The sequence below is a fragment of the Asterias rubens genome, chromosome 9, assembly GCF_902459465.1.
Source record: "Asterias rubens chromosome 9, eAstRub1.3, whole genome shotgun sequence".
Lineage (NCBI taxonomy): Eukaryota > Metazoa > Echinodermata > Asteroidea > Forcipulatida > Asteriidae > Asterias > Asterias rubens.
In genome coordinates, this window is record NC_047070.1 from 2225366 (window position 1) to 2246400 (window position 21035).

The 21035-nt window shown below is 38.5% G+C and overlaps 1 protein-coding gene across 1 annotated transcript; it reads right to left on the reverse strand.

Moving 5' to 3' along the window:
- Nucleotides 1–915: 915 nt before the first annotated feature.
- On the reverse strand, nt 916–17944 carry LOC117294350 (homeobox protein Nkx-6.2-like). Its single transcript, XM_033776718.1, has 3 exons — nt 17154–17944; nt 10710–10894; nt 916–2609 (listed from the first exon to the last, which is right to left on the reverse strand). Exons 1-3 carry the CDS (start codon nt 17629–17631, stop codon nt 2346–2348), a joined length of 927 nt encoding a protein of 308 aa, XP_033632609.1. The 5' UTR covers nt 17632–17944; the 3' UTR covers nt 916–2345.
- Nucleotides 17945–21035: the final 3091 nt, after the last annotated feature.

A 21035-nucleotide genomic window follows, 5' to 3' on the forward strand; every position in this document is an offset into this window, starting at 1 on the left:
CACCTTCATTCGCGTCACTAGACGTGGGGGAAAGTCTTGAATTTACTTTAATAAATGGTTATTTTTTATAATAACTCTCTCTCTCAATTGGCAAGTTAGTTTGAAGCATTCACACGTCCCGTCCTATTGGAACGCTCCTTCTCAAAGCATTTTAGTCTAAAGCTTTTGTTATAAAACAACAACCACAAAACAACAACACAGGCAGCTGTTGTTGTTGTTTTCCTTTTCTATGGAATACATAGCAGAAACATAAATCTTGACAGTGGATCAAATGTTGCAGATGATATTAACGATGATCTGTTTGTCTCTTTGTTAAACCCAAGTTCATACTTTCTGTGAATGCGAATGGAATACAAATAATGACGTCACACAGTTGACATGTTTTAAACTTCTGCAAAATATTCGCAGCCAAATCAAATTTGTGACGTCAAAATTTGTATCGCATTCGCAGGAAGTATGAACCGGGCTTTAGGTGAAGTTTACGGTAGCACAATGTCACATTCTCTATCGAGTAACTACTAGAAAGAGATTTACACATGATTTACACATGGTGCTACTGCAAACCTCACCTAATTATAGTCCCACCATGCAAACTTTCAAATCTATTGTTTAGTATATACATTCTTTCAACAACTTAACCAATCTTCATTTGTAACATTTTCAGGCCGTATCAAAATTAGCAGATGCTGCTCTACGGCTACGGATATGGCCGTTGCTAAGGGTGTTGCTAAGGACCTCCCATGCTTCTACGCTTGTTCACCAATCCGCAGCCACAGCGCCTAATTCAGACAAAGCCATGGTCATAGCTCTTGTCAAGGTTTATTAATTATAAATTTAGAAAGCACGAACTCTTGCTCAGCTCAGGAAAATATTGGTTAGCGAAAACAGGTTACCAGTCACGATGCCATATATTGATGCTCTATTTGTTTTCGCTGTGGAGATATGGGCCCGATTGCATAGAGCTGCTTAAGCACACAAAGTAGATCAGCATAAAACAACTTACCTGAAATATATTACCCGCCAAAATATCATTTCAAATGCACAACTTTTGACTGGTTTCCTGCTAAATGGCGACCAGAAGAAATTGTTTAAGCAATAGCTTTTGCTTACGCTGCTCTATGAAATTGGGTTATGGTCTATGCAAATGTCTGCTTAAAGATAAAGAGAAGCTGTTTTTGCTTAGCATAATGGTTAGCAAAACGTGGACCAGTCATGTACATTACACGTGTCTTAGCTGGATTACTGCTAAGCACAGTTTATGCGATAAGCAGGTCTATGACAGTGATACAAGCCAGACAACAGTTAACACCTTGTGTTAAATAAACTTATTTCAGATTGTTAAAACAACACAGGCCTAATTATTGGCAGGGCCACTTCATAGTATAAAAAAAATCAGTACTAAACTAAACTAGTGAGCATTCTATAATTTGTGTAACTGTTATTTACGATTACTGTTTCTCCTGTTGGCAGATTAATCCCTCTTTTCGCAAAACCCCTGTGTGACTCTTTTGCAGCCTAAAATAACGACTCTTGCATTAACATCTAATTTGCAGCCCACAATGCTAACCCATGTGTGAATCCAATTGCTGCCCCAAATGTGCGACTCTTGTCGGACCCGTTGCGGCCCTAGACCAACCGACCCCAGTGTGACTCTTGCACGTCTTGTTGTGCAGCCCCTGAGCAACCATTCTAACCCCATTATGACTCCCCTGCAACCGCTATATGTGACTCTTGGATTTAAAGGGCCCGTTGCGGCCCCTAGACCAACCCCAGTGTGACCGTCCTTTTAGACCGTCGGTTTGGACCGTCGGTTTGGACCGTCTTTTTGGACCGTCTGTTTGGACCGTCTTTTTGGACCGTCCTTTTGGACCGTCCTTTTGGACCGTCCTTTTGGACCGTCTTTTTGGACCGTCCTCTTGGACGGTCCTTTGTAGCCCCTAAACCACCCTGTTAGCCACGACTTCATGTAAACCAAAACAAACGCTCATGAACAAAATAGTTACATCACTTTTTGCTGTACACCCTTCTTCAGTTCTCCGGTCACATGACCGGTCACATGACTCGAATTGCCAGTATAGTTCCTAAACTCATGTATATGATTGAACTGGTATCATTCTGGTGGCAGAGTCCATGCTTTTGATTGGTTACCAGCTTATGAAACAACATACAGAATCCTGACTATTTTGCCAGATGAAGAGTTCCATGGACTAACGTCATGATCTACGACTTATGTACTGGTAGAAGTAAATACTCCAGAACGTGTAGTTCGTCCAAGCCATAGCAATCCACAGCACGGTTTGTTCCCTCGGGTGTTTAAGACTTCATCTTTAGTTAGAGCGATTGAGCTATAAACTTGATGTGCTATTCGAAGAGTCCAATGTAGCAGCAAACCCCAACTCTTCCCGCCTTCTTTTGACGTCTCCTGGCCCGGTGGTGTGGTCTACCGTGACCCTGCTGATACCGCGTCCGTGGTGACCTTGCACGCCGTCATCTAGATCGGATCCCTCAGCAGCGAGATGCTCGGTCTCCGAGTCATGTTTTCTCTTAGCGCTTGCCATTTCTGCTGCGTGTTTCTTGCGCCATTTCGTTCGTCGATTCTGAAACCATACCTGGAAATAAAATATAAATGCAGGTTTTTAATTGTTATAGTCCAGAAAAGTAAAGAGAGTGATACGTCACAAACTTTTATAATACATTTTTAAGTAATTTGTTTCATTATTCTCATCTTTTAGACACGGGATCATGATGTAAAACAGCTGACGTGCGGATTATTGTATCCTGCATAAAGACCTTGAAATAAATAAATCAATTATTTATACTGGTTCAGAACTAAAGATAGTCGTTCACCGTTTTACTTAATCGGTATTCCTTTCCACTCGCAGATTTGTTGGAATTAAAGTATCAATGATTGAGATAATTGGTTGAGGGAATTTCCTTTTTTAGTACAGATATTGCATTCTCCACCAAAGCTGATACGACACCAATTTCAGTTGTGTCCACACTTTAATGTCTTTAATGTATTCATTGGAAAAACCGAACTCATTACAAGAGAACCTAATGACCAACGTGATGATCAAAGCAAAAAGCTGTATCAATAAAGCGCCGCCAACGACCAACCACGCCCACAAAATCGTCTGAGAAACCAAGTGCCAAAAAGATTAAGTGTAATTTACAGTCATTTACCGACGGCCAAGTTCAAGCCTGCTGCCTCGTAATACCGTCTGTCTCATCTATAGATTACAACTACATGTACAACCAATTAAAACCGAGTAAAACCCCTTCCAATTTATCCATGATGGCCAAGTAATTTGTAGCTGACATACAAAGCCAGATTAGGATTTTTAAACGTGACAAATGAATAGCGTAATGGATGTTTCTTTCTGCACTGAACTTAAGTCCGGGTAGCTGGACCCACGTTAGCTACTGCTAGTCAAAGCGTTGCCGTATAATGGTCCAAATCACCGGGCCGGGTTGTTTCAAAGTGACCCGGTGGTACTTGATTTACCCCCGTTAGTTGTACAGGCGTTGTCTATTCAAACAGAGCTCACTGCGTGGGTTGTGTGATGGGAGAGGACGGGGGTTTTGTGCGGCTATAAAGCTAACCGGGTATGAGAACAGATGCTTAACGACCGGTTGGTGAAGTACGAGAATGGTACGAGCAGCGTGTCTGACATCATTGACGATGCCGTAGAATCGTTAGTAACTTCCGGCAACCTGCTGCGATGGCAGGTAACTTAAGAGTGTTTTCTCGGAGCTTGCTAGATTGCTGTCCAGATTAACAGAATCTCGTGTCTTGTTTTCTGAATCATTTATTCGGTTTTATGACTTTGATGTCGCATTGTTTGGTTCACCATGGAGCGGTTAAAGTGCTTGATAATAATAAACACAATTGATAATACACCTGAAACAATGATATAAATCATTTATCACGACGAATGTCAGAAATATGTTTCTAAGCATCGCCGACTTAGCTAATCAGGATAGACAAAGCATGAGTAATTTTTCAACTTCAAAATGAACCTACACTTTTCTAATCTGAATATCTCCGTAGAGACACGGCGTAGACAGTAGAAAAAAAATATCAACAATTATTTAGTATTACTATTAGTAAAATGGCAAACAATTATTTAGTATTAATAATGGCAAATGCTCAATCCGTTATTAATTATAGAGGACCGGTTTCCTTAACGTGTCTCTACATATCTAAGTTGAAAAACATTTGTACAATGACAGACAAGTTTTGAGTTGTGTGCCGATTTTGTCGGTTTTTTTCTCCTTTCGATTTTACAGATATAGATCGAGTGAATAAATTATAACTTAGTTTAAAGCCATTGGACCCTTTCGGTAAACAGTATTGTCCAAGGCCCACACTTTGTGTATCACAACTTCTATATCTGTGAAAACTTAGGCTCAGTCGGTCATCGGAGTCGGGAGAAAATAACCGGCAAAACCCACCCTTGTATCCGCGCGTTTCGCCGTGTCATGACATGTCTTTAAAATAAATCCATGATAGTGTTTCACTGTTTTTCTCAAAAAATAAAGCATTTCATGGAATAATATTTCAAGAGAAGTCTTTCACCACTACCTTCTGTAAACCCTGTAAGTTATTTGTAAATCTGTGACTTCTTTTTTCCTGTACCAAAAGGGTCCAATGGCTTTAAGCGGGAAAAACGGCAAACTCCTAAAGTGTTGAATTATTTCATAAGTTATTCCCGTACACACTCTGTAAATCAATCCTTCGATATTATATTACACGAAACGAGGCCTTGAGGTTTTAGTCACTGGATATTTATACACGTCTTGTTGTATCCAGTACAAATAATATGACATTGCATTTACGAGAGGAAAAAATAGATTGTTTTGAAAATAGATTTATTAATGAAATACGTTGAAGAGACCGAATTGTCATCATGGATGTCTCGATACCGAGCCAACACCCTCCCCCACTGGTGTAATGATCCACGCCTAAATAACTATTGCTGACCGTTTAAGTATAATTGCCCTGGTGCACGTGTCTACGCAGACGATCGGAGTAAAATTCTCTCGCCTTTTTTCGACTTCGCAAACATCGTGCATATTTGGTAGACTGATCTTTTATAGGAGTCTCCACATTAGTCACAATAAATTTGTATACTTTCTGAACGCTTGTGTGTGTGTAAGAAAGTGATAAATGACTCTTAACAATGTATGCACACTAGTCGAAAATGTTTTTTTCTTCTCTCGGATTGTGTTTTGTGTTGGTCATGAAGTGGACAGTTCGTACCAGTCGTGTAAACGAGTGTTCAACAAACACCAATTAAATAGATCAATTACGTCATTATCACGTATTTTCCTTGGAGTTTGTTTGATAGTTTACGCTGACTGATGTCATTCAATATACAGCAATTTATTAGCAAAGAGTCTCGTGAAAACCCAAAACATCACTCCCTTTTCCTACTTTGTGATGGCAATTAAACTTAACTATTTTAGACCCACTGAAAAGTCCACTTTTGAAATGACCACCACAAAGAGCCCATTGCCAATACGTCCACTTTTTGGAAGTAAAATGTGAATTGTCTGCATTAAGTGTTTTTGCTTTTAAACGAAACACAAATCACATAATCACCAAAACAAGTGCCATATGCAGTCCGTGTTTGATAGATAGCTAAACAAAACTGTCCTGGCAGCAAAAAGGCTGAATTACAACATTCACAAAAAAAATACAAATTTAAATTAAATATGAAGGCTGATTAGTACACTATTAATTGAGCAACAATTTTACATTTGTATTGATTTATGACCAACAAATGAATTAATCGGTTCTCTGTCGCCTACAACCGGAAACTTGTCTGTACTCGGTTCTGTGTTTGTACTCGGTTCGGTGTCTGTTCTCAGTTCTGTGTCTGTTCTCGGTTCTGTGTCTGTTCTCGGTTCTGTGTCTGTACTCAGATTAGTGTCTGTTCTCGGTTCCGTGTCTATCCCGGGTTCTGTTTTGTGTGTCTGGTCTCAGTTCTGTGTCTGTCTTTGGTTCTGTGTGTGTCTAGTTCTGTGTCTGGTCTCGGTTCTGTGTCTGTACTCGGTTTCGTGTCTATCCTTTGTTCTGTTTTGTGTGTCTGGTCTCAGTTCTGTGTCTGTCTTTGGTTCTGTGTGTGTCTAGTTCTGTGTCTGTTCTCGACTCCGCTCGGTTCTGTGTCTTTCCTTTTTTCTGTGTGTGTGTCTAGTTTTGTGTCTGGTCTCGGTTCCGTGTGTTCTCAGTTCTGTGTCTGTTCTTTGTTCTTATGCCTTTTAATTGTCTGACAATCTTATCCGGGACATGTTTGTCATCACAAGAAACAAAAGGGAGAACAAGTGAGTTTTTCGGTTACCACAAAGAGGCGTTTCAGTTCATGTTGTTTGCTTCATCAATGTTTATTTGGTTGTTGTTATACAACGGCAACATGTACATTGCCTCAATGCAGCCGCCTGTCCGCCATGGGATACAACCTCGACCTCATAATATCCCTGCACATTGCTCACATTAGTCCAGCCAAATCAACCACTACATGACTAAAAGCGCTAATGAGTAAAGCACGCAGAAAGTGCAACCACTTAACAAAGTGTGTTCCTTCAGTGCACCGGAATCCCATCACATCAGTAGCGCTGCATTCACCACGGCTTGTTGACCGCGTTTACATCACCGTGCACCACCAAGGTGTAAATGACGCCGTTGCCAAGCTCATCGCTCCCCCTTTGTGGGACGGTGCCGCTCGCCCCGCGGCCCCTGACACCATACTCTACACCTGTCCGGATAATTTCAATTTGATAGAGGGGCTTTCAGGCATGATGACCACCTACGATGATTTGTTGGGGGTCCCGAAGATATTTTTTGTTTTAACTCTGAATGAAGGGTTCTTTCTTGGGAATGGATAAGGGCAATTTGCTTCAATCGCTTAGTAATCATCCTTGGGTTAAAGATTGACAAACCCTTGAAGGGAATATTGGTTATTGGTGAAGGAAGAATGAATTTTGATTGAGACTATTCTATAACAAGAGTTTGATTAAGATTTTTCGAATCCACGGGATACCCCATTTGCTTTGGAAGGCTCAGCCTCACTCGAAACAAATTCGAGACATTTATAGGTTGAACAAAAATAAAATAATACAGTTTAGAAAAAATAAAACAGGCAAGATTCAACCTCAACTATCTTGGGAATCAGTCATGCGCATATTAGATACTTGTGGACAAGATCTGGCGCTCACATAGTCAGTGTTTGGTCCCAAGACGTTCTTGCGATTAGTTGAATGCAAGTTTGGAGACACGACCAAACCTTCATGACACTACCGCAAGTAAAATACATTAACCAACGTAATATTATTATCCACCGCTGAGAAAGTTTGACATCTAAATTATTTTTATGCAACGGTTAATTGGTTTGTAGTGCCATATGTTTGAAGTTGTTGTTTTTTGCGAAGAATTAGAATATTTAGGGAAATGTTGTCATCATCATCAACTGAACATCAAGAAAACACAAGTGTGACTTCCAAAGTTCAAAACAGCAGTTTTGCAAGAGCAAGAACAGACCTTTCATTCATTTAAACGATTTGTGGAAAACCCCATCGTGTAAAGCCGACACAGTAGCTTTCCATTGGTACCCTGTACTGTCGATGGTATCCCTACGGGACATATAGTGATGGAGACTCCGTCGTCTCTGTTATTGCACAAAGTGTCGGCCTCATTGGGTCTTCTGTCGTCACTTAGCGCCACTTGCTCACAAGCAGCGCGCGGTGATGACGACACATCCGTAAGAGCCAATAGGCGACCCGTGTTGACCTGGCTTAACTTTGCGCTGCGGCTGTGTGAGACTTCGCTTCAAGAGTGTTGTGCGTGAACTTGTGGTAGGAAGGAAATAGGGGGGGGGGGGGTGGGGGAGTTGTTCCATACACCTGGGCGCAGTACATCAGTCAATGATGTCTTGCTACTGATCCCCTTTGAAGATGTAATACAGGAACCAGACCATTGTGTATGTATCCAGACCCGAGAGTCGCCTCAAACCTCAGCTGGGATGTTATTGCGGTGGCATTTCTATCATTCTAAACACACTGAAGTAATAAAGACTGATCCAAGCAAATTATGCCTAAGCCCCCATTGCCTTCAGGCTGGCCAAACCAGTAATCCCTCATCATTTTATTTACTCGCAATACCTCATAACGACATTTTAGTCGAGTTTTCTTTGGCATTTGCTGCTGAGCTGCGCCCAGATATCCAATTAGATTTTCGTCGTTGGTGGCGTTTGTCACGTGTTTGTTTTTGGGTTCCCAAACAAACGATGACGACATTTTGGAATAAACAAAATACTAGAAGAAATAAAAGGGAAGGTTTTGAACTGATAATGACATTTATGTCTCTAATGTTTTGAAGATATTCTCAAGGTATATCTATTTATCAATACTTAAAGAACTTCTTCACTACATAACCTTTTGACTTCTTGAGGAATGTGGCAAAGAAAAATTCCTGTTTCTACCAAGGAAGGAATTCACATTAAAGGTATCAGTTGAAATCACCTGAGGGTACTAGAACACCTTGCTACTTAAACGAGATTATGATAGAACTTCCATATATCCCAATCCATTGGAATTAATACACTCTCTGTGACTCTCATACTTTTTTTTGTTTTGGTCTTTCCTCATGGTCCAACTTCAAACGTTGCCGACAAACAACAGGAACGTTTCTTATTCCGCGATGGATCGCCCACGGGGAAATAAGGCGTATCTATCGGCCAGAGTTTCTACTTGACACACGGCGGTGTGATGAAACCAAGGGAGCCCACGGACTTGATCGCAGGTGTGGGCGCCGCGGCCGCCGTGCACAGCCCAATCATCGACGGGGCTAATCGCTCAATTTCACCCGTGCCTTGTTTACCGCAAGCTGGTCGGTCTGCACTTTGGGTTAGGGTTGTATTTTGATGAGGTGTGTGGTTTAGTAACACGTGTGATATACTAATGGCTTGACGAATGAGGATGGGAATTGAGTATTACGCTCAACTCGGTCAATTGCAAGGAAACTGTTCAGGGCATTAAGTCTGTGTTAAGTTCACCACATATTGCGCTGGTCTTGGGGCCCTTTTCACAGAGCTCATTAAGCACAAAAAGTAGCTAAGCATAACAAATTTAAGCTTAAACAGTATGATTGTTGGTTTGTATTCTTCTTTTTTTGTTTTTGTTTTTTTCATTGCTGTCATTGTCTATGTTGTTGTATCGTGTTGATGTGGTTACTGGTGATGATGCTGCTGTTGATATTGGTGCTGTTGTTTTATGCATTTGCTTATGTAAGCCTACAGAAAATTGAAACTAAATTAAATTAAAAATAAACTGTATAGGCCTAACCATCATCAAAACCATCAATCGGAATTCCTTTAAAAATGTGTCAGTAATTTCAGCTTTCCAACACCATTGTATTAATATCTGAGTAAATATGATGGCATTTTGATTCAGGCAATCAAACTTGTCCCTTACGGTAAACCGATTTGCAATTATACCGGAAACTGACACGCTGGGCCCCGGGGCTACACCGCAAATTACACGGTACACACTTCGGACATTATCTCCTCAAGTCGTTTAGTGACCCATTGTAGAGTTGTGAAATTATTTGAGATCTCAGCTTCTTCGGGTTACGATGAAACACTTTATTATACAGACGGGATAGATAAGTGTTTACTCAGTTTGCTGCAGGGATCCATCCTCATTGGAATTAAATTTTCAGTTTTTAGTCAGTTTGTTTTGTTTTATTTGTTTGGTTTTTTTTTATACTGTGGAAGCAAATTGAGACGACGGATTTCGGCGAATAATTTTGGGGGTGTTGCCCAATACTATTGTGAAGTCTCTCTGGAAGGAAATCGAAGAAAAGACTGCACCTTCAGGACAATGAATCCTTCTTTCCTGAGAAGGTATTCTCCTCAATTGGGTCTGATCAAATACACGCTAGCTTCCATTCTTACATACTCGCATATTTTCTCAGAAAGCAAACAGTCAGCCGTTTTAAAGCAATCGCACCACATCGGTAAACAGTGTATCACAACTTATGTATAAAATAACAAACCTGTGAAAATTTAGGCTCAGTCGGCCATCGGAGTAGGGAGAAAATGACGGGGGAAATCCACCCTTGTATCTGCACGTTTCGCCGTTTCATGTTAAATCCGTTATTCTCGATATCGAGCATTGATAATTGTTTTAATGTTTTCTCAAAAACTAAAGTATTTCATGGAATAATATTTCAAGGGAAGTCTTTCACCATTACCTTCTGTAAACCCTGTAAGTTATTTGTAAATCTGTGAACTTTTAATGTTTGTTCTGATGGTCAGTACTTGAACCGTCTGATACTTTCCGGACAGGAGACGTAACTGTATTTTAAAAGCCGTTTTCCTTGTTTCAAAGAGAGGTATGCTGTAACACAATGTACACATCTCTTTTTGAGTAGTGTTGGTTCTAAAAAGAACCGATGGCATAGTTATACTTCCACTGGAAAGTTTCAAATCCTACTCATTAATTTTACTCATGAAGAGTACAATATATTTTACAGAGCAAAGAAAAAAAGGATACTATTTTGAACAAAATAAGTAATAATCATTGACTTTGGCATCAATAAGAAAATTGATTGTTGGTTTTGGTTATTGAAAAATGGACAGAGAAAAGGGATACTATTTTTGAACAAAGGAATAATATTAACTGACTTTGAACATCAATAAGAATCTTACCTTGACTTGGCTTTCTGTCATGCCGAGTGCATAAGCTAATCTAGCTCTCTCAGGTCCGGCAAGGTATTTGGTCTGCTCGAATGTCTTCTCTAAAGCAAAGATTTGTTGGCCCGAGAAGGTGGGCCTGGTGTGTTTCTTCTTGCCGTCTTTGTCGACGGGGCTACAGCTCTGTGAGGCCGACTGAACTGTATGGGCCAGAACAGGACAGACAATATAAATAATACTGTTTGTTTTTCTTCATTCGTTTTATTTATTTATTTCACAGATAAAAACAAATTACAAAAATATATATGCAATACAAAAGGCAAGAGACACAAAAAGAACCGTAGATAACACAATACATTCCGAAGTCAGGATCAAGGCACGCCTGAAGGATTGCACAAACAAAAAGTAAACTTAATTATTGTCTATTGTTTAATTATCGTTGTTTGATTATTGTCTATTGTTCTACCATTGTGTTGTTGACATGCAATTGGTTGACTTGGCAAATCGAATTTCCATGAAGTTTATTTTACCAAGTAATTAACCACACGGGAAACTGACTAGATAGTGCACATTTTAAAATATTTGTGGTTGATCAAAGACAAATTAAACAAAGAGACTTGAACCCACGACCTCCGGATTAAAGTGCCGGCGCTCTACTAACTTGGGAAGTTTATTAACTGTCATGTATTTCTTTTAAATCATTGGAGTTGAGTGATAAACAAAATATATAAACATAAACAAAAACTGCCATAACTGAGAATCGATCCATTGTTTCCATCGGTATTTTACGATCACCCAAACCAATCGACGTTTCGATCATTGCGTCTTCGAGAATTGACTCCATAGGGAACAAGTGGTACACACATCCCTCTCATTTAGATGCGAGAAATAATTGATATATGGATTGGCTTTAGAGCTTGATTTAAACGCTTTCCATTGGACCATTTTACGTCCTTGGGGGAAGACTACCTAACTCCATCGGGAAATGGGAACTCATGAAACTCCCTAGCAGTTTCACAAAGAAATGTCATCACTATTTTATGTAATAAATTGTTCATTGAAGGCACTGGACATGTTTGGTTAAAGCTCAGTTTTATCACTTGGTTTTATCCCAACATATGCATAAATAACAAATCTGTGAAAATTTTGACTCAATTGGTTATTGAAGTTGCAAGAGAATAATGATAGAAAAAGCACAACTTTGTGTGTTTTAAGTGAGAAATTACCTCTTTCTCAAAAACTACATTAGAGGGAGCCGTTTCTCACTTTGTTTTATGCTACCAACCTCTCCCTGATACTCGTACTCAAGAAACGTTTTATGCTAACATTTATTTTGAGTAATTAACAATAGTGCCTTAAATGTCTTTAGTTTCGACGAATTTACTCAGAAACCATTATCTTTTATCCGGAATTCACCGTGTGCGTCACAAAAGCATTAACAGCTACTTACACACCACAAACTTGTTCTGCTATCTAATATAGTGGTAAAATATTTGATAAATATAGCGATATGATTGTTTACCAGCATACCACAATCCTAGTGGTATGTTATCAACAACAACAACATGTTCATGGGTAAGAACTTCATCGATTTGTCATCATCAAATATTCTGACTTAATATTTGGAATTTCCCTCACATTATTTTACTGATTGTTTGTTTGTTGTCTTTATTACGATCTTTTTGCGTCAGAAAGGAAGATGAATATTACGGACAACTAATAAAGTCACGATCCGAAAAAGACATCAATGTATTAAAAGCAGTGGACACCATTGGTGATTTTTACTCAAAATATTTATTAGCATAAACCTTACTTGGTAACGAGTAATGGGGACAGATTGATAGTATAAAACATTGTGCGAAACGGCTTCCTCTGAAGTAACGTAGTTTTTCCAGAAAGAATTTGTTTATACAATCTATTAGTCGCGTGTAACTTGAATCAATAATCAATTTTCCTTGAATTTAAAATAAATATATTAGTTGTAGGGTCGTCATCAATAATGCCAACAAGTACTCAAATATTAAATCGTTTGTTATACTTTGTATATCTTCCATATTTCCAAATAGGTACCAAGACACCAATGTTATTTCCAATCAATACAAAAATTAAATTCTGCGAATTTCCAATAATCACTTCCGTCCATTAAGCGAAGCCGTTTCTAAACGACTCGAAACACAAACGTTCTGTTGAAAACTCCACTCCTAACCCGTTGTAAATTCGACATAAATCATCTAACACTCTGACATTTATGACACTTTTCCTTAATTGGAAGTTTTTGAGATTATTACATGTCTCTATTTGATTATCCAAAATCCCTGGCTAAGTGCGGAAAAGCAGACACGACATATAGACGCTTCCTCAAGCCGCGATTGTATTCTTGGCGTTTTTTATTGGCGCTCTCGCTAATGAAATCAAATGAGTGCCTATTGGGTTTTATTCTCATTTGGAGATTTATTGACTGGTTTGCTTCCCTTGAAACGGTAATCAACTGACTTTTGTCTATCCTTGTCTTGATTAACGGGGAATACAAGTTTATAAAAATAACTTTTACGAGGGAAGATTGCAGTTCTTATTTGGAATTCTAATTAAGTCGTTGAAGTGTATTACAGTTTGGATTGCTGTTGATTCTTGTGGGACGTATTAAACAATACTGCCGGGAAATCAAACTTGTTATTAAATTAAAATTTTGTAATTCATAGTTTTTACTTTGCTTTGTACTTTAAAAAAGCGGGCATCTAAAAAAGTTCTATAATCGTAATAATTCCTAATAAAAAATAATAATAAAATGCATTTTTCTTACAATTATTTTGTTTTTGTTTTCCTGGCAGAGATGGTCGACAATTATGATTACACGAATAATAAACATACATTTTAGCATAAATAGAGAAGTCAATTTATGATATCACTGAATATTCATACAAATTTTCGAATGGCACTACAACTCAAAGATTTGTTATTGAAACTTAGCAAAACTGTAAGTTCAACAGCTAATTGCGCTACAGCACCTTGTAAAGCATTACATGGTGCTATAAGAATTAGATCTCATAATTCAAACGTAGTCCCACATCTTGCAGGAAATACTGTATGTTACAGCGCCAGGAGCGTCATTGAGTGACGGACATGTGCGCTATATAAGAAGCCACTTGTATTATTATTATTAACACGATTTTTAATTCAAACATTTTGTACTTCCTTAATGAGTTTTGATTCCTGTCAAAACATAATAAGTAAAATATGGCAAAAGCTGTTTTAAACTACAACAACGTAGAACAATAAGTTTACTTATCTTGGTGTCATAGTCAAATACTCCATTTTTTCATTAATTTGTCTATTAATGTTATTATTGCTTTATTTATTTGCTCTCATTTTTTTTTTAAAGACGCAATGCTTTTCATATGAATTTCTATAAATTTATGTAAATTGGTATGTGGGAATTAACAAGTGTTAAAGTCTGTCTGCCACCTTTAGAGGTGTAATTTGGGCTTTGGCTTGGACTTATAAAACTTAGGCTTCTGGCTTGTTCTCACGCTAAAAGCCATTAGTGCTGGTCCGGCACCCTTTCTCCACATGCTGCAATTCTATCAATTGAAATTCTTTGTGCATGCGTCTTCTTTTCATCTTATACTCTAGTCTATAATTCTAGACGAACGAATTTCAAAAAACTATTTTCCTTTGTCTTTTCGACTTGTTTTTCTGTTGTACTCTGTGTTGAGTGACCCGGAGGGACCTTTTCGGTTCGAATTTGCATTGAAAAAAAGTAATGCCCGATTCTTTTTTCGTTGTTGAAAACAACAACTCTGAAGAATTGAGTTTTTGACTAAATTAATATTGATGGTTCCCAAACCAAAGTATCCCCTTAGAAGATCTGTGCTATGCTTACGGGATTAGTTTTCAATTAACATTAAAGACACTGGACACTATTAGTAGTTGTCAAAGACCAGTCTTCTCACTTGGTGCATCTCAACATGCACAAAATAAAAAACCTGTGAAAATTTGAGCTCAATTGGTCGTCGAAGTTGAGAGATAATAATGAAAGAAAAAACACCCTTTTCACACGAAGTTGTGTGCTTTTAGATGCTTGATTTCGAGACCTCAAAATCTAATTCTGAGGTCTCGGAATCGAATTCGTGGAAAATTACTTCTCTCTCGAAAACTACGTTACTTCAGAGGGAGTCGTTTCTCACAGTGTTTTATGCAATCACCCTCTCCCCATTACTCGTTACCAAGTAAGGTTTTATGCTAATAATTATTTTGAGTAATTACCAATAGTGTCCACTGCCTTTAATTAACAAAGTTAAGAATGGTCTATTCTCCTGAAGACGACCAGGGTTTACTGGTCGAAACATCGAGACCAAACTGCTCTTTCCAAGGCCTCAAAAAGAATGTCTACACGTGTTTGTAGCCGGAAGTTTACTAAGTTATATTTGGCCTACTTTCATTTCAAGACATTTATTTTCATGTTAACAGATAATAACAATAACAAAGAACAGTATTGAGGTGAATTCGAACTATAAGGGCATAATTAATAACGATCAACGAAACAGGCGTCATTATTGAGTCGTAGTAAGTTTTTAAAAATCTGATGAGCAAAGGAAAACGAGAAACATTTTTAATGCAGAATGAAAATTAGTAAAATTCTCGAGAACAAAAAGCATTGTGACAGTATTCACACTATAAGCCTATTTTGTTTAAACAAATGGGAATTGTTAACCAATGTTGACTGATATCAACAAGTTATAAAACTGTTCAATATAATTTCATATAACTGGGAAACTACATTTATTTCCCATCGAATATTTGTAAATACCCTTTGTTGAATTTTGAGTAATAGTTTTTATGTATATCAAAAAACATGTTTTAAAGCCAACCAGGCCCAGTTTGATGGCTCAGCCGCGAAACGATGCATTTAAACGGCACCCTATACGCACAGATGAAGTTGGGTCCTGGGCCCAATGTCATAAAGCCTGTAACCACAAAAATGTGCTTAGCATGAAATTTCTTCCTTAATGAAAACCGGATTACCAACCAAATTTCCACGTGATTTTATATATATATATATATAATATATATGCAACATATGCAACAAATTAAAATTTGGTTGGTAATCTTGTTTTGATCAAGGAAGAAATTTCATGCTAAGCAAATGTTTGTGGTTACAGGCTTTATGAAATTTGGGCCCTGTTGTTAATGCTTTGCCCATCCTGCACCGAACCTGGTTAACAAGTCCACTTTGTTTGGAAGTGTTTGTCATTTGTTATTTTCACTACCTGCGGTTGCCCGATCAAAGATCACATTTTTACCTATATACAAAAAGTATAACAGGCAAGTAAATTGTTGGAAACGGTTTGTTCAAACTGAAAATTTAAGAAATCAAACAGAGTGTCTTGATTCCAGTTTAGCCCCCCCCCCCCCCCCCCCCCCCCCCCCCCATCCCCCCGTCTGGCTAACGATGTGACAGGCACACAGCTACCCAAGTAATTTAAAACCACAAACTCTGTCATATTAATTTGGAAGTGTAGTTCTTATTTTGGAAGTGTAGTTTTGATATTGGTACAGTATTACAACTTGTCACTGAGCAGAGCTGGGTGATAGTGGTTATAAGAAATCTGCTAAAAATTGACGGGTCGGTTCAAGTCCCACCGAATACATGAATGTGTAGTTTGTTCTTAGAGGTCTCGGGAAAGCACAAATTATTCAATATGTATCCATCACACATCGGTGTAGGGTATAACATTCACAAATAACATCAACAATTAAGTGTTCTTTTTTAGTAAAGTAAAGATTGCACAACTTATAACATCTCCGATTCTAAACTGTCTTAAACTACGACAGAACCGGCTCTTAGGAAATTTTAATCACTAATAAAAAAACAAAAAAATTAGACCTAAAAAGGTTCGCTTGTGAACGTGGCGCATACAAATCATGCTTCCTTTGTTAAATATTTGTATACGCAAACAATTTATTTGCAAACACACTGTAAAGAACAGAACAGTATAAAAAAATGTTGGCTGTCACTATTAAGCGTATAAAAATCATACAAAGTTGAACGGTTGTTTACTTTGAATTGTTTTAAATAAAACCTTCCTGAGTGTTGTAAAGGAGGAAAACGCATGGTTAGTAATGTGTGACAGTTCTAAATAGAGAAATTTTAAGATTAATTTCATTATGAAACAGTTCACTTACATTATTTAATATACTGATCCCATTATAGTTTCTTTGTCAATGTCTTTGTGAATGTTGTCTGGTTTTTTTCCAGCATTGTTTACTCAAAGTTTCTCTTTTGTTCTTTTGTTCGACAAGGGATTTCCATTCATGAGATATTTTCCTAATAAGACGAAGACCCAAATCCACACCCCAAACTTTCTGTGTTTAATTCCACCATTTTAAATACAACAAACTGACATTATTTGGCGCATTTTGCTTGGTTTTTATTTCATGATTTCGTTGTTTTTAACTTACCTGGCGGACACGGTAGTCTTGGATCCCTCCATGCTGCCGGGGAATGTAAGAGATTTGCCGGCCAATATAAAGCCGCCGGTCCGGTTGTCGGTACATGCAAGTCTGTCACTGGTTTACCGAGCCGACTTAAGTACATATTAGCTGCCGTGCTAAACGGCGAACCGAACCGGGAGACACCCGTCAAAAAGCCCGCAGCCGCGGCAGCATTATAGTTCTCTGGCCTGCTCAGAATGTCCGAGATACCGTGCGGGGTGGCGTTCGCTAGGCTCACCGGGTGGTACGCCATAGCCATAGGTTTGTAGGTTCCCGTAGACGTGAAACAAGGCTGAGTTGGGTACGGGAAAGCCGGTGTTTTCTCCGTCATACTGTGGAGTGCTGCTAACGGTGGATTGCTCATGATGAATGCACTGGATCTTGTAGCCTCCATCAGGTTTTGAAGGGATAGCATGGAATCTGCCATGCTTGGTGATACGTTCATCCGAAGATAAACCGGACTCGCTAGAAAGTCACCGTTTCACACCAGCAAAATAAAACGTAAAATCACAACTTGGTTTTCTGCTCACCTATTTAAACTAAAACTGACAGCTCACCGGTTTCTCAACGCATGGTGTGGTTACTCTTCCAGCACTTACTGTACACCCCGATGCAAAATATGGAATAATATTAAGATGCGGGCGGTTGTGTGACACTCCGTAAGCTTTTGGTATCACTTATCTGACTACCGTCCAAGTGTACACCAATTGGTTGTGTGTCCAAACCAGCCTTGTTTATCTGTTTAACTAGGCCCTATTCCAACGGTGGTGCACTGGCAGTGATGCTGCATGCGTAGTTGGGCGGGCGCAATTTAACAATACATCAATCATGCACTAGAGATTGAGCTGTTAATTCATATCGGCGTAATACCTACAAGTTGATAGTACTCACCGATCGCGCTCTGATTGGTTGGGTGTGAGGGAAGGGGTGGTACACGTGACCTATTAAAACCTCTTTCATTGGTTAACTCACGAGTCTGGGACCACCCTGTGAGTTGATACTTGATCAATGGTTGATGCTATTAAGGGGGAAAAACACACACAAAATGTAACACTTGTAATCTAAATGACTGATCAAAAGACCAACTTTATCTAAGCTATTTTTTTTTTCGGTTCAGTAATTGCAATTTTGTTCTACTTGAATGCGAGTTGCAGTGAGGTGTGTTTAATATTGAAATAAAATTCATTTTATATGGACACGTGCTTTCTTTCCTCTGAGCGTTGTCGGTAAATCTCTGAATGGTGACCTCAGAAATGAATCACTGGATCAGATGTTTACAGTTTGATACTGTGCATAAATTACGCTGGCATTGTTTATAGGGCAGTGGACACTATTGGTAATTACTCAAAATAATTTTTAGCATGAAAACATCGACCTCTCCCCATTACTCGTTACCAAGTAAGGTTTTATGTTAAACATTATTTTGAGTAATTACCAATAGTGTCCACTGCCTTTAAGCGGAAAATAATGCTTAACGATTGTCTTCTAAGCAGAAGCATGATGTCAGTTACAAATTGTGCATGTGATATGATAGTTTGGTTGGCAACCTTGTTCTGGCAAGCGTTGTTGTGCTAAGCTTCTTTCTGTGTTAAGCAGCTCCATGAAACTGGACCCGGCTGTTAGCAACTACTAAAATTATTGTGTTTATTTGGAAATACAGTTGTGTAGATGCATACTCAAGCAAGTTGTATTGCCAAACAGAACATGACAGGACTACTTGTCCCCAGCCGTGACACTTGTGTCCTTAAGCAAGACACTTAACCACTGCTTCGTCCTTCGGATGGGACGTAAAGCCGTTGGTCCCATGTGTTGTGCAACGCATGTAAAAGAACCCAGTGCACTTATCGAAGAGAAGAGGTTCGCCCCGTGTTCCTGGCAGTGGCTGCTGTATCTGCCGTAGCACCTTGTAAAAAACCTTTATAAGGTGCTAAATAATTGGGTCTCAGAATTCATCACTGCAATAACATACCTTTCTGAAAGTTTGTATATACTCAGCGCCTTGAGTACCTTGTTTGGTAGATACGTGAGTACCTTGTTTGGTAGACATGAGCTATATATTATTATATCAAAGGGCTTACATTTGAAATGGTTTTATGCTGTGTTTTGAAACTTGTTTGATGACTCAGCAGACAATAATATTATAATAATTTTGTGTTTGACGAGTTACAATGAATTGGGATTATGATTTAGCAATAAGAGGCATTCCCTTTTATTTTATAGTTGAAGTGAATTTAAAGATGGCACTATTGAGAGCGCCCTCCACCGTCTTGCTCACCGGGTTTGAAAGACTTAACGCAGACAGAATAGAAGTAAAAAAAAAAATATATATATATATTTTAATTCTTTGTAAATAAGTAAGGGTGTCTCAATATAAAATACAATTAAAACCTCATACTTTACAAAATAATATCATTTATATCAGTCAAAAACAAACAAACTCAAGGTTTATTATGTCTTGTTCCTTTCTCTTTGGTTTGGGGCATTTCCTCTTCTGATCATTTAAGACCCCCCCCCCCCCTTCAAGCTATCCTGAGTTTAGACTTTCCTGACCCATAGCCTGTTATGGAAGCCCACCCGGTGGCCTCAACATCGCCTCCTATCAGCTAACTTGATACCGTGGATAATGGTTTCTTTAACATGGTGAGCTCAGGGCTTAACCAGGGTGCGAGCAAGGCCCTTGTTGTTCGCACCACACCAATGGGGGAGCATAGCACTCTTAGACGGCATCCCTTAGGCGGCGGTACACGGTAAAAAGTTGCTTTTCCAGTTGGACTTCCTGATCCAGCCATGATGACAGGAGTAACCACAAACAGTGCAACATCGAGACAGGAAGCTTTCATTTTTTATGCTGTTACAAAACACCGTAAAATTTTACTTGTGTTAGAGAGTACGGCCTTTTGATATTGAATATTCGCCGCATGGCTGGCTTGGCTGGAGTGCAACTTGTTTATTTTACATCAAAAAAACTGACAAAACAAACAAACTGGGAAAACAAACAAAAATAGCTTTGTGTTTAATCATGGAGCAATAAACTAGCATGGTTTAATTTGAGTCTCTTGTATTTCGGAATCGATTCAGAACTGATTATAAAGACACAATGATGTAGACCTATAAGAACTGTAAGCTTTTGAAAGTTCCGTAAATATAAATATCAAGAGTCGAAAACAATGTAGTCCTGAAAAGGCGCAACTTGTTTTTACAGAATGTCGTTTAAATAGTCCTAAATAAAAATTCCTACATCCTGCAACATTTTGAATTATTTTTTCGCCGTATTTCGGTATATTGTAACTAGTAAAAAAGATGTCTTGTTTGTTAGTACTAAACAGCTTAAAGACATGGACACTATTGGTAAATGACCAGTCTTCACACTTGGTGTATCTCCACATATGCATAAAAAACAAACCTGTGAAAATTTGAGCTCCATCGGTCGTCAAAGTTACGAGATAATAATGAAAGAAAAAACACCCTTAAAACACGAAGTTGTGTGCTTTCAGATGCTTGATTTCGAGGTCTCAATTTCTAAATCTGAGGTCTAATAATCAAATTTGTGGAAAATTACTCCTTTCTCGAAAACTACGTCACTTCAGAGGGAGCCGTTTATCACAATGTTTGATACTATCGACCTCTCCCCATTACTCGTTACCAAGTAAGTTTTTATGCTAAACATTATTTTGAGTAATTACCAATAGTGTACACTGCCTTTAATGGTTAAACAATTGCATTTTTAGACTAAAATGTTAAACAACGTGCAATGCAGTCTCTTTTGACACTTTTTAATGGCAGTCACTGTTTACTCATGTGCACAAGGATAAACTAGTTATTAATTATTAATAATCAACAATTACTTAG